At 40.8% G+C, this 17,122-nt stretch overlaps 1 protein-coding gene across 6 annotated transcripts in view; it reads left to right on the forward strand.

Annotated features, from left to right (window-relative positions):
- TBC1D1 (TBC1 domain family member 1) overlaps nucleotides 1–17,122 on the forward strand; it is a 90,542-nt gene that overhangs the window by 39,652 nt on the left and 33,768 nt on the right. For all 6 annotated transcript variants that reach the window (XR_014551935.1, XM_083630141.1, XM_083630143.1 and 3 more), the window contains 9 exons: nucleotides 1,892–2,425; nucleotides 4,376–4,465; nucleotides 7,216–7,320; nucleotides 7,504–7,636; nucleotides 9,069–9,160; nucleotides 11,182–11,292; nucleotides 12,573–12,701; nucleotides 13,115–13,201; nucleotides 15,281–15,555. Coding sequence is in view for 5 of the 6 variants with exons in the window: in XM_083630141.1 (XP_083486267.1) it covers nucleotides 1,892–2,425; nucleotides 4,376–4,465; nucleotides 7,216–7,320; nucleotides 7,504–7,636; nucleotides 9,069–9,160; nucleotides 11,182–11,292; nucleotides 12,573–12,701; nucleotides 13,115–13,201; nucleotides 15,281–15,555 (1,556 nt within the window). In the remaining variant the exon portion in view is untranslated. The remainder of the gene's footprint in view (nucleotides 1–1,891; nucleotides 2,426–4,375; nucleotides 4,466–7,215; nucleotides 7,321–7,503; nucleotides 7,637–9,068; nucleotides 9,161–11,181; nucleotides 11,293–12,572; nucleotides 12,702–13,114; nucleotides 13,202–15,280; nucleotides 15,556–17,122) is intronic.

Below are 17,122 nucleotides of genomic sequence, written 5' to 3' on the forward strand. Positions count from 1 at the left end.
AAAAATATTTTTAAAGCCAGAAAATTTGGTGTGATTTCAATGTTACGTTTGTGGTTTGGGAGCTACTTCCACATGCTTGGTTCCTTGCCATGCCAGTAACTTGTTAATACCAGAATTGTGTGTGTGGGTAATTGACAAAGTTGCTTCCCATACCGCTATCACCCCTTCTTAGGGTACAGCAGCCTGCTGTGGGCAGCAATATCATCTGGCCATCTCATAGAATCATAGAATCATAGAATCATAGAGTTGGAAGAGACCACAAGGGCCATCGAGTCCAACCCCCTGCCAAGCAGGAAACACCATCAGAGCACTCCTGACATATGGTTGTCAAGCCTCTGCTTAAAGACCTCCAAAGAAGGAGACTCCACCACACTCCTTGGCAGCAAATTCCACTGTCGAACAGCTCTTACTGTCAGGAAGTTCTTCCTAATGTTTAGGTGGAATCTTCTTTCTTGTAGTTTGGATCCATTGCTCCGTGTCCGCTTCTCTGGAGCAGCAGAAAACAACCTTTCTCCCTCCTCTATGTGACATCCTTTTATATATTTGAACATGGCTATCATATCACCCCTTAACCTCCTCTTCTCCAGGCTAAACATGCCCAGCTCCCTTAGCCGTTCCTCATAAGTCATCGTTTCCAGTCCTTTGACCATTTTGGTTGCCCTCCTCTGGACACGTTCCAGTTTGTCTGTGTCCTTCTTGAACTGTGGTGCCCAGAACTGGACACAGTACTCCAGGTGAGGTCTGACCAGAGCAGAATACAGTGGCACTATTACTTCCCTTGATCTAGATGCTATACTCCTATTGATGCAGCCCAGAATTGCATTGGCTTTTTTAGCTGCCGCGTCACACTGTTGGCTCATGTCAAGTTTGTGGTCAACCAAGACTCCTAGATCCTTTTCACATGTACTGCTCTCAAGCCAGGTGTCACCCATCTTGTATTTGTGCCTCTCATTTTTTTTGCCAAAGTGCAATACTTTACATTTCTCATATCTCATTTCTCATATGGTCCTGTTTGTGAACAGCAGTCCTGCTAGACTAGGCGTAGGCAACCTTCGGCCCTCCAGATGTTTTGGACTACAATTTCCATTATCCCTGACGACTGGTCCTGTTAGCTAAGGATCATGGGAGTTGTAGGGCCAAAGATTGCCTGTGCCTGTGCTAGACTCATGCATTTGGCTTCATGTTTGAAATTTGCATTTTGCTGAGCTATATTTACTTTTCCCTAAAGACAATTGTCTTTGTTTATGACTCCCTGAAACTCCTTTCATACCAGAACATACCCATGCACACACATACTCTGGTCATAATCCAAATACATTTTCTCTTGTTCAGGAACAGGAGGACATTAGGTATGCACAAAGGTTTGCTGATTTCCCCATATGACAGCAGGCCCTAAACATCACATTAAGTAGTTCTCAAGAGAACACACAGCTACCATTGTTCAAAAACACTGAAAACAATGGATTTTAAAAAGAGAGCACAAACAGCTTTGGGATTAGAGTACATAAAAGCCCCCATGCACATGAGGAATACTGTGCATAGCGCTTTGGATCTTAGCCTCTGTATTCCAGGACAAGTTCACATACAAGCATGTATGTCACTTGATTTCCCTTCACTCAGTGTTGATAACTGGCAGCTTACTGTGTGATCAGATTTCATTGAAAATCTTTGTGATATGATAATCCTCTCTGTTGGGTTAGATCTGTGATGGCAAACTACACATATATTGGTTTTCCTTTAATGTTGGGGTGGCCAAATAATGAAGATGCCTCTAGCTTCCAAAGTTAATTTGTACAATGGTTTTTCTGATCCCACATCACTTTCTGTCACTTTAAAACCCCCACTTTCTTCCTCTTATTTGAGTGGCTCTGATATTGTCGTTTTCTTGCAGGTGCCTGAGATCATAAGCACTATCAGACAAGCAGGAAAAATTGCACGGCAGGAAGAGTTTCAGAACAACCTTTCAGATGTGGAAGATCCTTTTAGTAAAAAATTTGAGGTGCTATTCTGTGGCCGAGTGACAGTAGCGCACAAAAATGCACCTCCAGCCCTCATAGATGAATGTATTGAAAAATTTAATGATGTTAGTTATACCAAAAACTTGGATTCTGGTCCATTCGCTCAACAACATGAAACTGTCAACCATTCTGGAGGATTTTCCATAAGTGATAAATTCCGATCCGTCTTCCAACCCTTAGTTAATGAAGAACAGGAGAAGAAGCCGATGCGGAAATCCTACTCTCAGCCCGGACTGCGTTCTTGTGCTTTCAAGAGAGATTCACAAGCAGGTTGCCTGAAGACAAGTAACAGCTTTGTCAGATCCTTTGATGAAGATGCTGTTTCTCTGAACTTAAAAAGTCGATTTATTCACGGGCAAAACGTTCAGCCAACGGATATTGCTGGGAACCGGATAATGCTGTTCACGGTAAAACAGAGTTGTTGTGTTTAATTAATTAATTGCATTTCTTTCCCACCTTTTCCTCCAAGGAGCTCAAGGTGGCATACATGGTTCTCCTCCTCTTCATTTAAGCCCCACAACAACCCTGTGAGGTAGGTTAGGCTAAGAGGCAGTGACTGACCCAAGGTTACCCATGGCAGAGGGGGGATTTGAACCATGATTTCTCAAGTCATGGTCCAACACTCAGTAACCACCACACCACACTGGTTAATACCATCTCTGAACACTGGATAACATGGTTACAGAAATGGATATCTAGAGCTTTTGTGCATTGCTGCTAGCTGATTTGAATTTAATTGAGTTCAGGTGTGTGTGTGTGTGTGTGTGTGTGTGTGTGTGTGTGTGTGTGTGTGTTTATACAGAGAACGATAGAGGGCTTTCTGTTTACTGTAGCATAAATCTGCATCACTTGTCCTCAAAGCCAAACTCAACCCTACAGGATCACAGCTAAAATTTATTTTCTGTGCTGTGGCTCTTGATCTTGTAGCTCCATCAAATGTACCCATTTAGCACCACTCCTTCCCATATTTGTCATTTTCCTTCTTCTTTTTTTAAGGAAATAGATATGAAGTAATAAAGGGAAGTTCTTTGGTTCTTGCACTTCCTCACCACTGAGCAACTGCGCTGTGTCCTCACATAGTTAGAATTAAGAACCTGTGCATATTGCGGGTCTCCCATTTAGGCCCGGGCCTCTATCAATGTAGAAAGTAAGCACAGCTCACCTTTTCCCCTCCCCCCCAAAAAACCCCACCACATCTTAAAGCTTACAGACTATGATAGTAGTCCTGTAAAATCTCAAGCCTTAAACTGGCATTCTGTACCTGATCACACCCTGTAATATTCCATACTGTATCTACCACATACAAACTATGGCATGTGGAGCAGCTTCAACATAACTGCATTTTAAGTAGCCCTTGTTTTGTGTGTGTGTAGGCCATGTGTAAGATAGAAGCCTAAATGTATGTAATACTTTTAAAGACCTTCCAATTAAAATTGGGCAGAACAGAAGAAGACTGGCTAGGCTTCCCCTACGAAGCTGTGCTTTAACAGACTATGAGGTAATGTCTAAGGCTTAAAACAGCCTTCTTCAAGCAACTTCCCTCCACAGTAGTGTGGTTTGGGATATCCTGGAGTAAATTATGTTAGAACAATACCTGAACACTTTAATGCTCTGGAGACAATATGACTGCACGATGCAAGTGCTCGCAAACAAGAACCTGTCATTCACACATCAAATTCTTTAGGTAAACTTTTGAAACAACCTGAAATGTTTGAAGAAGCCCTCTGTCATTTACGTTCCAGTAACACTAGATTATATTGATCAGTTAATGTTTAACCTGTTTTAAGTTTCAAAAACACATAAGATGGCACGCTGTTTCTCCCAATATGCCAGCTTACCAGAGAGAAAGAAAATGAGCTAAATTTGGGGAAAATACTGACATTGCATTTTCATTCATGATTATAACTCTGACTTCAGTCTATAACTCAGAAAGTTCTCTGAGGTGCATATGAAACTCCTGTCAGTGGCACATAAATGGAAAAACGTAAAGTCTCCTCTTTTGAAGTTACTAAGGAATGATTGTGTGGAAGCTCTCATGCGTACTGTGGATCTTTAGGGAGAGGGAACATAGCTCATTGGTAGAGCACATGACATCTCCAGTTAGAACAATGAGGTAGCAGGTAATGTACCTGGCGAATAACAGCGCAAACAGTATGATGCTAGATGAGCAAATAGTCTCATTGGGTATAAGGCATCTCCTTTTGTGCCGTGTGCAGGGTTGGGCTAAATTCCTAAACAAGTGTGGTGGTGGTTGTTACCCACTACACTATACCCACTACAGTCTCAGAAAATCATATTTTTCTCTACAAATTATTTTGAAGGGCGCAACTGACTAATATTTTGTTTATTTTTTTCAGATTGGCCAGTCTGAAGTTTACATCATCAGTCCTGATACCAAAAAAGTAGTTATTGAGAAAAGCTTTAAGGAAATTTCATTTTGCTCTCAGGTACCAAGATTTTGATTCCTTCTTGGTTCTTAAAAACTTGGGTGTTGTTTTCCACAACAGGGCAGTGGTTTTCTCCCACTAAATTCCATTACACCATTTAACAAGCCAGGATCTTTGCCCTAAAATCAGTGTATGACTCAAAGAAGGGAGGGGACATGCAGAGGAATATGTGGCAATGATTTATAAAGTTTTGGGTGATCATTTAGGTGCAGGAAATAAACTGCTAGGGAAGAAAATAAACTAAAATTTGAATGAACAGAAAGTAACAGTTTTTTGACAGTTAACTTGTAAAAGCTGCTCCCTTTAAAATCTGATCTCTGGTGGAAGGACAGAGTGATTTCCTTATCACTTAAGAAATGTGTGTGAGGGTAGATTTCTAAAACCATTGTAGTGGTGACCTTTGCAGTCAGTATGTGGTAGGAACACTGTAATATTAGTATTTCTGTCTCATTTGCAATGAACTCCTTCAGCAGATTTTTTCCCAGCAATTGGGGATCCCCTCCCCAGTTTGTCCAAACCATGATGGTAGCAAAGCTCACTGAGTGTGACATTCCTTCAAATAACCAAGGACCGTATTAACCCCAGTACGTTTGAGAAGATTGCCTGCAGTGGATCTTGAAGTAAATTAACACAAATCCCAGAAATTTACTTTCTAAAGGAAATTTGTCAGACAGTAAATGAACTTTTGTCAAAGAGAGAGAGAGAGAGAGAGAGAGAGACAGAGAGAGAGAGACAGAGAGAGATGAGTCAGCACTTAGCAGATTGCCCTCAAGGTCAAAATTTAGCTTTCTCAGACCATTTAGCTTTCTCAGACCAACAGGAAATAAATTCCAAATTTAATGACCCAACTCCCTCTCCCAGTCCTTTGGATTGCTTAACTAGTGGCCCAACCAATGGGAAAAACTGTACACATGCTCCTGTTTGCTGTCTCTAGAGAAAGGAGGGCATATGCTACAACTGTACATCCTCCCTTGGACGCCAGCCACAGACTGTTTCCATGGTAACTGTTGGCAGTGATGCTTTAAGGCTTGAAGATGGGAAAATCATTCTGTTTTGCTTCTGTTCTTATGAAACAAGATTCTATAACTTGAGATGCACAACCTTAATGGATATTAAAATGTAAAAATCTGAGAAGTTTGGGTTTATGAAAGTATTTACCCAATTCCTCATGGATATCATTCATTCATTAACAATTGTGCTGTATGTTTTAATGTTCCAAGGTCACATGGGAACAATATCTGCCTATAGGCACCAAACTGTACCTATAAAAACTATTATTTTGGGAGCTGTATTCACTGCCATACTGTTTTGCAGTTTTACTGGCCTTGAATTACATTGAATCCTAAAACTAGGGATATTCTATGCTACATAAGCATTGTCTCCTGCATTTCCTTGTTGCTTAACTCATTCATCTTTTACTTCTTGTTATGTTTGCCAAGTCAGAGAGTCTTCATTTCTTAATCATGTTGTGTTTTGTTGGGCTCCTGGGCATCTTAGACTTAAAGCTTTAAAGCTCCCATAATGCAACACAACTTGCAATTAGAGACATGCAGTTTTCTCATTTATTGATTTTACCCCATCTTCAAATCTAAACTGGGGCTTTTTGTCAACTGCATCCCTTAAGAACTCCAGGGGTTGGAAGCATCTTAGCTCAGCTAAGAATTGGACATGAAGCAGGGAGCTCCACCAGAGTATCTTCTCAGTTGAGCAAGTGATGCTTGAGGGTTGGTTGTTTTTTATAAAGTTCTCTAAATATTTTGTCAACTCCGCCATGTGATCAGCAACATGTGGGCCTAACTTTGTTTGTTGGCGAAGAAATTAGTTTATGTGCTTTCATGTTTTTGAAAGCAATTGGCTGGCTGTTCTCCTTTTAATATCTTGGGAACTTGACTGCTAACAGAAGGAAGGGGTTGTGGTTTTTTTCCATGAACAAAATGGAAACTTGAAGGCCGCTCTTTGAAATGTCATCCAGTACATGGCTCTCTGGGCTTAATGCCACTCCACCACTCAACCTACTGATTACTTTTATGTCAAGCTCTGGGCACTGAGATCCATACCAAGCAATGGTATTGATATTCTGCTTCTCTTCTCTCCCTCTCTCCTTTTAAGAAACATGTTAATCTCTTCATTAGAAATTAGAAATGGATTGGATTGGATCCAGACTACATTAGCTTCACTTAACTTCCATTAAAACCAGTGGACTTAAGTCAGGACTTCCGTCCCATTGGTCTCAGTACAAATCAAATGCAACTAAGGAACAGTGTACCTCGGGTTAAGAACTTAATTTGTTCCAGAGCGCTGTTCTTAACCTGAAACTGTTCTTAACCTGAAGCACCACTTTAGCTAATGGGGCCTCCCGCTGCTGCCGCGCCACCGCTGCGTGATTTCTGTTCTCATCCTGAGGTAAATTTCTTAACCCGAGATACTATTTCTGGGTTATAGGAATCTGTAACCTGAAGCACCCGTAACACGAAGCGTCTGTAACCCAAGGTACCACTGTAATCCAAACACAAGATTCACTGGGCTGAGGCAGTTTAGATTTGCCCATCTTGGACTTTCATTGTATAGTGTGTGTGTGTGTGTGTGTGTGCATTTTTTATTTCCCAATGGATTACTTTTATTTTCTTGCAGTTAATATTTATTTTGGACGCCTTTCACAAAAGTTTGTATGTCAAGATGCTGCTTAGCGGACTAATTACATGTCTTTACCTAGCCTTTATGAATCTTTGATATAATTGTTTCTATTGTAGGGAATTAGACATGTGGATCACTTTGGATTTATCTGCAGAGAGCCTTCGGAAAATGGAGGCTTCCATTTCGTTTGTTACGTGTTTCAATGTACAGATGAAGCTCTGGTAAGAACCTTTAGAAAACAAAAACAAAGAGGTGCTGGACATAGAATGTCTTCTATATAAGATTCTTATTTACTCTGAAGCTTGATATTTGTCACTATTTGGCTAATATAGAACAGCAGTTAATACATTGTTCATTAGCCTTCTTAAATACCAGGTCTTCACCCCTAGTTTTCTTTGCTCCAGGTTGATGAGATCATGATGACTTTGAAACAGGCTTTTACAGTAGCTGCTATACAACAAACTGCCAAAGCACAAGTCCAACTCTGTGAAGGATGTCCCATGCAGTGCCTGCATAAACTCTGTGAAAGAATAGAAGGTAGGAATTATGCAGCATGGTACATGTTTGCTTTTTTAAAAAAATGCGTATGGATTATTGCTAAGTAAACAATCAAGCATGAAGTGCTTTGCCAAACTTATGTGTATTTAAAAACAACTTTGCTACTTGAGCAGTACTCGAGAAGTCTGGAGAAAAGTCCTTGTCTGGCAAATATTTGCATGTTACAAGGTCCAAAATACTAAAAAGATATTTTTCAACACTTTCATGTGCTGGATAGAAAAACTGGGGAGCAAAATAGGCCAGGAGGGTGTTGTTGAGGTTGGGTTGGTTTTTTTTGCAAGCCCAAGAAAGGGTCTTTGTTTTTTAAAAAGTATTAGGTATACAGTCATACCTTGGTTTTCAAACAGCTTAGTTCTTGAACGTTTTGGCTCCCGAATGCCGCAAACCCAGAAGTGAGTGTTCTAGTTTGCGAACTGTTTTTGGAAGCCGTACATCTGACAGGGCTTCCACAGCTTCTGATTGGTTGCAGGAGCTTCCTGCAGCCAATCAGAAGCTGTACTTTGGTTTCCAAACATTTTGGAAGTCGAACAGACTTCTGGAGCGGATTCTGTTCAACTTCCAAGGTACAACTGTACCTGGGATTCTTTTAAACTTCAGAAGGAATTGTCCCTCATATCTTAAAGGACTGGTTGAAAGATGGTTTTGGCTGTAGCTAAACCAGTGCAGTTTGCTTAGCATCAAACAAAATGTCTCCACTTGGTTCTCTTCCTTCAAGTTTCGGCAGGCACAAAGGGTTTGTACATGTGGCATCCATAACCAAGCCCCCAGTGATTGGCTACTATCTGGGTCTTCTTCCTATTCCGAGCTTCTTCTTTTCCCTTGCTTGTGAAAGCATAGATTGTGGTCACAGTCACTTCAGGTTTTGGGGGGTTTTTTGCTTCTCTGCTTTTCACCTTAGTGTGGTGAGTGTAGTCCCTGTCTGGAAAGCTTATTTTAGATGGACATGACTTTGTGAATATTGCCTGACTAGGTATTGTCATTGGGTTGTATCCAACTAAGTGATAATACTCAGAATAAGGTACCCCTGCCCGTACGGGCCAGTTGTGTCCGACTCTGGGGTTGTGCGCCCATCTCACTTAAGAGGCCGGGGGCCAGCGCTGTCCGGAGACACTTCCGGGTCACGTGGCCAGCGTGACGAAGCTGCTCTGGCGAGCCAGCACCAGCGCAGCACACGGAAACGCCGTTTACCTTCCCTCTATAAAGCGGTACCTATTTATCTACTTGCACTTAAGGGTGCTTTCGAACTGCTAGGTGGGCAGGAAATACTCAGAATATAACAACTGAAATCAGTAGATGTGACGGACTTAAAACTATTGATTTCACTGGGTCTACTCTGAATTGACTGTAGTCAGACACAACCCGTCTAAAATCATTTTGTTTACCCTATATTTGTTTGCCTGTTGCTTGTTAGGGTTACATCCTTCTAAAACTAAACTAGAAATCCAAAAGCATCTAACAACGCTGAACAACCAGGAGCAGGCCTCAGTCTTTGAAGAAATTCAGGTAACCGTCTTGCCTGTTTCTTGTGGAGGGGGTAGGGTGGAACAGGAAATATGTCCTTTAAAGTACTCAGATATTTATTATGGTGGATCAAAAGAAACAACAACAGACCCTTGGCTCACAAGTGAAAAATACTGGAAATTATTTTTAAAATGCTGAAAATTGTAAAAGAGAGAGAGAGAGAGAGAGAGAGAGAGAGAGAGAGAGAGAGAGAGAGAGAGATTTCTTATGGAGACAATTAGATTAGTATTGGGAGCTGGGATTGCTGCTTCCGGCATTCCTTGGCAATTAATGACAGAAGCAACTGATCACAGTAACTGACTTCACACACTTCTGTGGTCCTCATATCTGCTCTTGTCCAAAGAAGTGTGAAACCATGTAGAAGCCCAACAGAGCTTGCTTTTCTCAAAACAGTAGGGTCACCCCCACTTCCATGTTACATGGCAAGCTGTCCTCTCTTGTTGTAGTCATATCTTGAAATCTCAGTTTAGCAGTTATATAAATTAAAAGGCTGTAAGTAAATTTCTAAAATAATTATTCTTCTACCTAGAAATCTTCTATCTAAATCTGTCAATGGGGCAATTTATTTATTTTTGCCTTATCCTGCTTGTATCTTCACTGTGAATCGCCTATTTACTTATTTACGAGGCAGTGTAATCCGTTTTTCTCAGCTTGGGTTTTGTTTTTGGAGTTTGTTTTTTGCTAGCTAAATTTGTTTACCGTATTTTTCGCTCTATAACACGCTCCCAACCATAACACGCACATAGTTTTTAGAGGAGGAAGACAAGAAAAAAAAATATTCTAAACGAAACAGTGGATGTATGATTTTTGTGGTTCATGCTGTGGCCACAGACATGTGATCTGACGGTGAGTTTGGGGTAGCCCAATGCAAAAATCCTGAGGATCCACGTGGATCCGTACTTTGTAACCACGTTTTTGCACCACTGCGGCCCCAGGCAACAGTGGGTGCGTGATTTTTTTGGTGCATGCTGTAGCCATGGACATGCTATGTGATCTGATGGTGAATTTGGGGTGACCCAGTGCAAAAATCCTGAGGATCCATGTGGATCCGTGTTTTGTAACCACGTGAATGAAGGAACTGTCAGTAATGTATGATATCTCCAATACAGTGATGAAGGAAGGGGGGGGGGAAGCTCACACTTGTCCTAGGCAAAGCAGCCAACTCCTATAGGCCTAGGTGCCTTCACCCCATTAAATATTTGAGGGAGTCATCCCCCATCCCCCATTGTGGCATGTGAGTGGGGCTTACCTGGCTGTCCCCCCAATATTTTTTGAAGTTGGAAGAGGGAGGGAGGGAAGGAAGGAAGAGAGAGGGGGAACTCACATTTGTGGAGCTGCCTTGCCTTGAACCGGAGCAAAAAGAGGAGGAGGAGACTCAGGGACACGAGCCTTGTAAGCTGCTTTGTTTGAATTTACCAGTGAGGTGCTGGGGGAGGGACGGAAGGGGATGCCCTCTTTGTCCCTCCTTCCGGCTCATTGTAAAAAAAGCAGAGTAAGAGCCGCTTACATTTGTGTAAGGGAGAACCATAGAGCAGGCAGACACTGAGAAAGAGAGGCTGTCTCCCTTTCCCCACCTTGGCTTTTACACGCTGCGCGCAGCTCTTGCTGGCTTCCCAGCTGCCTCCCTTCTCCCACCTCGCCAAAAAGCCATAGAGCAGGCAGGCAGGAGGAAGAGAGGCTGTCTCCCGACACTCAGCTGTTGCTCAGCTGTTGCCGGCTTCTCAGCCAGCCAAGCGGAGGAAGAGAGGCTGCCGAACAGCCAGCAAGAGCGGTTCCTCCTGCCTGCATTCGCTCCATAACACGCACACACATTTCCCTTTACCTTTTAGGCGAAAAAAACTGAGTGTAATGGTGCGAAAAGTACGGTAGTTTGTGATGCTGTTGCCATCTACTGGTATTTTAGGGTACAAGCAGAAATTTAACCATACAATGTCCTGACAAAAATTAAGTAATAGGGCAAAATCTGGATGGCTAATATAGATGTTCCCTTTTTCCTATTGCAGAAAATAAGGCCAAGAAATGAACAGAAGGAGAATGAGTTAATAATCTCTGTCCTGAGAGTTATGTATGAGGAAAAGCAAAAGGATCATATCCACCTTAGTGAAGCCAAGCAGGTAGGCAATTGTAACCCCCCCCCCCTTTATTGCTGGAAAATATCTATTGGTGCATAAAATGAAAATGCCTTTTCTATAAAGGTCTGCACATGAGACCTGATCTGTATTTTCTGAAAACATATGGCACAGCCCTCCTGGGAGGATCACATATTTAAATGCTGCCCTGTATAACTCGCATGTATTTTGTTGTGTGAATTATTTGATGTGTTTTTTAGAACTTATTGTGTATGTCAACTGCTTTGAGATGTGTGTGTGTGTGTGTGTGTGTGTGTGTATCTCAAATTGGTGTATAAATGGATCATGAATTAAAAATGAAATTTAATAAATTTAAATCCTTGTACTTAGATAACTACCATGTGCAGGCTAACTCAACCAGCAAGAAGTTGACCAGTAAAGTGTCTATTTTGACATTGCTGTGAGTGGTGAATAGGTGCCATTGCAAAGGAGGAGAGAAAGCAACATTAGTTTAAGCAGAATGCTCTCCTGTGGCAGTAGCTGTGCACTGAATTGAACAGTAGACTACTGTTAAGTTGTGAGTGAACATATCAGACGACACAGCGATTCTTCAAACAGCTCTTGTTTATTCAGAGGCCAGAACAGAACTGAACTGAAGGGTTCAGTCAGCCTGCTTATATAGAGCTCCAGTACAACGTAACTGTAACAATTTTCTAAAACTATCCAATCACTGAACGTCACTTTCGATCCCTTATTTGCATAACTATCTACAGTATCCCCCTGCTGGCCCAGGGTGAGAACTTCAGTACATAACAACTACAACATAAGTGCAAGCCCACTTGAACCTTTGCCGTTATTTTATTCAAGCATCTATCCATATTTGACCCTGAGTACTTTCTCTGGTAACCATCTTCTCCAGTAATTGGATACAGTCTTTACATTTCTTTGGAAATACTACTTTCTTTCCCCATGAAGGATGCCTCAACCACCTGGCTCTCAGTTCTGACTGCCCAGAAGCTTATACACAAGAAATAAATGCAATCCAAATTGCTGTGTCTAGGACATATTTTGGTGTGGGGGTGGGAGCTGATTTGAACGGAGGGGAAAGCGTTCCTTTCCTTGTGTAAGGGAAAAATCTGATCCGTGTAACAAATATTTAGCCTTTTAGAACTTTTTTGTTCCGAGTTAGTTCTAAGTTCAGAACGGGCGTCATACAAATTGTGTGACACTTCTAGAAAACATGGAAGGATGTCTTCTATGGAAACTTGTTTTATTTGTCCCTATTTTTTCTTTTTAAACAAATGTTTGTTATTTTAACTTTCTAGACGTCACAGTCATCAGTAGAGGCCATGGGAAATGAGATGCCAAGCAGCACATCCCGGTTCAGACTGGATATGTTGAAGAGCAAGGCTAAAAGGTCACTGACGGAGTCATTAGACAGTATTTTATCTCGGGTAAGGCTCTTTAATTTTGTTATCTTATGTCTGATGGCATCGTATATGTTAACTGAAAGAATTTTTTAACATAGTGCAGATATCCAGTAATTTGATTGGTGATTTATTAAAATAGAAAGGAAGGAAAACATTGATGACTACGCAAAAGGTTCACTTATTAAATTAGTACTTGGCGGTCATGCTTTTGCTAGTTTCCAAGTTGTTTGCAAATATCATTGTGAGTGACCTTTTTGAAGGAGGCTGTTGTTTCTTATACAGAGCAAGGCTATTCTTAGTCCACTCAGGAAATTAAATTTAATAATGATCTCAGCACAGTGAGAACTTGGGGGGGGGGCGTTATTGCAAGGAATCGTATGAATTTTCAGATTTCTTTATATATGTGTGCCTATATAATATGAGGATTTTCTTGATAGGGGAATAAAGCCAAAAGTCAACTGGAAAGTTCTGGAAGTATTGATTTGGACAGCTCCTTATCTAGCACACAAAGCACAACAAGTAAAGTAAGTGAATGTCAAAACATAAAAAGTAACAATATATATTTACAATCTTTAATATTATTTCCTAAAAGGCAGATGGCCCATTGGGGGCACACAGTTATATTATTAAACAGTGTTGAATTTTATTTTGAAAAGAATGAACAATTATATTTGTTATCATAAACAGGCTAGTGGGGGGGAAATAGTTTGCTGCTCTATAGCTCTCTTGGCTGCTCATATTTCTGTAAGTCACACCTGTATAATTTTTAGCACATCAGTGACCTAAAAGTTTACAAAAACATACCTACTTGATCATCTGGATAGGATTCTTAGTCATCCCAGACACTTAATTGACAGTTATATAAAAACCTAGGGGCTGCAGTTCCCTTCATTTTGACTTCCTTTTTTTAATAATAATTTTTTTATTAGTTTTCAATTGCAATCCAATAATAGCCTCATTATAACAATACCAATTTATAATACAAGTAATAATACCAATCATTCAAATACCGAATTATATAATTTAGATAAAGTGGCCCACACATGCTAGATTTGATGGTTTGATGATTTTCTTTATTTCTGCATTCCAAAATCTTACTAATTTCAATTACATTCTGGTCATAATAATAATCCCTTATATAACAACTGCAATATTAATAACTTCTATTCATGTTGACACATTAAATGATTTGTAAAACTAGAAGTAAGGAACTCAAACTATATCCTCGTTCTTCCTGTGTGTGCCATTTCTGTCCGTGGTGTTACTTCCTGACCTTGTAAGATGTTATGTCCTTCTTTCCCCCGGTTGTTGCTGTTATCCATCATGCCTTGGGTGGAGCTGATATCCCATTGTTGTTCAAGAAATTTCTCCATCACTCCATCCCGTGCTTTATTGTTTTGCAACTTTAACAACAGCTGCAAAAGTCACTCTGTCCCAGTAAATTACCTGCTGTCACCATTTTCCCTCTCATCCTGGGAAGAAGAGTGGTTTGTCGAACTGCAGATGACTCAGTAAAGAACCCTTATCAGTTCCTTGGCAGTTCACAGACGCCTTTCATCCTTCCTTCCAACTGAAGATATATGAGCAATTATACTTCCAATTAAATTAAATTCTAAGTCCTCTTAGCATTATTCAGTTCACTTCATAAATAATAAAGGATGGGGAAGAGTAAATCTTTTGCAAAATAGAGCTTCCCACTCTTTTTCCTTTTTTTACACACACGGTTCCATTTGATGTTATATTCCATATTTATAACCCAATTTATTCTATCCTCGCTTGTACAAATATATTTTGAACTAACATTCAGAGGAGGGTTGCTGAATCATAAATGTAGAGAAGAAAGCTTTAAATAAAGAAACTGTAGACTCCCCTCCCCCCACATCTTTTGCACTGAATGGAGTCTTATCTTAAGTTCAAACCTTAAAGTCCTTGCAGTTGGTTTGTTCCGCAGTTTGTGATCTCATCTCTTCTAGCATGTGCCTGTACTTTAGTCCAATTAAGCCCTAATTAACAGGAGAACCTCTGCTTCTTAATGGCAGCGTTGGAGGGTTTTCGACAGGCGAAGTGCTTTTACACTCAGCGCCTCTCCCCCCCCCCCCCCCGCCGGCATTTCATGCTGGAGTGAGAGCCAGATACCGAGACGAACTGTGAATGAAGCCTGTTTCCCCCCGTCCCCGGGGGGAATTGCCAAGAATTATTACCTTCAATCATCCTTGTTTTTCCTTTGCCAATGATCTTCCGCTGTCATGGGGGCTGCCTCCATTGAGGCAGAGCAGAATCGGAAGCCCCTTCTTTTTAACTTCCTGTACATCTCCCATTCCAGGCCAGGCTTACCTTCTGCAGCATGAGTATTTTGTTCATGGTTCAATTCATGTTTCGGATAAGCTTATGATCTGTAGCATATGAATAACAACATATTCTTGGTAAACCCTTCTGGGCTTCCCAAACAGGAATGAAATCTCGTTGGAACTATACATGCAGACAATGGAAAAATGAAATTGCAGAAGTGCAGCAGTAAAGCATATATGATACGTGCAGAGCAGCCTGAAAAAATAACAGTTATGCCATGCTTAATTATATGTGCATATATTTTATGTTGACAGGAAACATCTCTGTTTGAGAAAGAAGACCTTCCCCCAGAGAGCCCCCTCAAGGCAAATGGATCTGTAGGTGATATCTCAAGTGAGCTAGAAAGCCTGTCTACTGAACAGTCTGCAAAATCAGCTTACCAGGGCTTTAGAAGACGAGCTAATACTCTGACCCATGTGCCAACTGAAAGCCAGGAAGCCTCAGAACCCACTGAAGCATCTCCGACTGTTCCCCAAAAGAAACTTATGAGGTATCATTCGGTGAGCACAGAGACTCCAAACCAGCAAAAGTAAGGCTAAGTTTAAAACAGGATGCTGTTGGGGGAGAAATTTGGGCTAAATGTTTTAAGGTATGTCAGAGAAAACAAGATCTCATATATCCAACCATAGCATGTTTCTGGACATAAATGTTAAAATTCTCAGATAATGTGACAAAGTGTTTTTCCATAGCAGGATGCTTTATAAATGAAACATCAAAAAGTCTTTGGGTAACTCATCATTTGAAACCTTTGACATTCTCTCTGTCGCATTAGTGCTCCTGCTCATTGGGAAATATGAATTAGCTCTTAGACTTTGAGGAATATTTGTATCAAGGTCCATGATTCAGACACTAGAATCCATGCATGGACTGTCTTACTTGCAGGTATTTTCCTGTTATCGTCTGTTAGGGAAGTGCATGCAACCAAAGAAAATGCGTGCCATTTCCTTTCCAAGAACAGTATGGGAAGTTTGGATAGTACCTACAGAAATGAAGGCTAAATATCTAGTGACCTCAAATACTTGTAAATTGGGCAGGAGGAGGGATACATTCCTCTATTTGCTGATAGAGATTGGGGCCCTGTCCTATTTTGCCCAGTTGATTGCATGAAATGCTTTTATATTTGCTGATTAACACTTCTCATATTCTTGTGTCAGTATACTTCATATGTTTTCTAAATATTTGCACATGTTAGCTGTGTTGCTTTGCTAAAAATGCTGGTTTACGCTGGTTTGCCAGGCATATCTAGACTATTACAAATTGGGATTTGTGCCAAATCACTTTTTCTTCCTTACACATACCAGAAGTGGCAGAAAGAGGAGGAAGAGTGAAAGAAAGAGGTTCTGTGGCTTTGGTTGGTTTCCTTGTCCTTTCTTTGAACCTTGTTGCTTGTTATATCTAGAGGGCTTTAGCATTACAGCTATGGACTTGCAGATTGTTCATCAGTATCATTTTGCCATAACACTATTTTCAACCTGCTGCTGCTTGCTCAGTAGAAGCTGAACTTGCTTAGAATGTTTTATTTCACAGTTCATCTTTGATCTCAACTTTTGTGACATAGGGCACTGCTGTATTGCTTTTGCTTGCATGTTACAGAGCTGGTAAAGTTTTGGGGAGTAAGGGAGAAAATAGGGGTTAGTTGTTGTTTTTTAAAAAAGCCTTGCTAAGTTTAATTTTAAATATAGGCGATATATACTTCCATTGCTTCAAGCACATATAGTCAAATGTTCTTTGCTCTGAACTTTGGTTATGCAAAACCCAAAGAAGGTGTGCATCACTTTAATGCAGGGTTCAGCAAACTTTTTCAGCAGGGGGCCGGTCCACTGTCCCTTAGACCTTGTGGGGGGCCGGACTATATTTTTGGGGGGGAAATGAATGAATTCCTAGGCCCCACAAATAACCCAGATATGCATTTTAAATAAAAGCTCACATTCTATTCATGTAAAAACACGCTGATTCCCAAACTGTCCACGGGCCAGATTTAGAAGGCAATTGGGCCGGATCTGGCCCCTGGGCCTTAGTTTGCCTACCCATGTTTTAATGTTCCCTACTATCCAGAATAGTGATTATCTTAAATTCAGATTTATTATTATTATTTC

The sequence above is a fragment of the Podarcis filfolensis genome (assembly GCF_964270895.1).
Source record: "Podarcis filfolensis genome assembly, chromosome: 9".
NCBI classification, from domain to species: Eukaryota; Metazoa; Chordata; class Lepidosauria; order Squamata; family Lacertidae; genus Podarcis; species Podarcis filfolensis.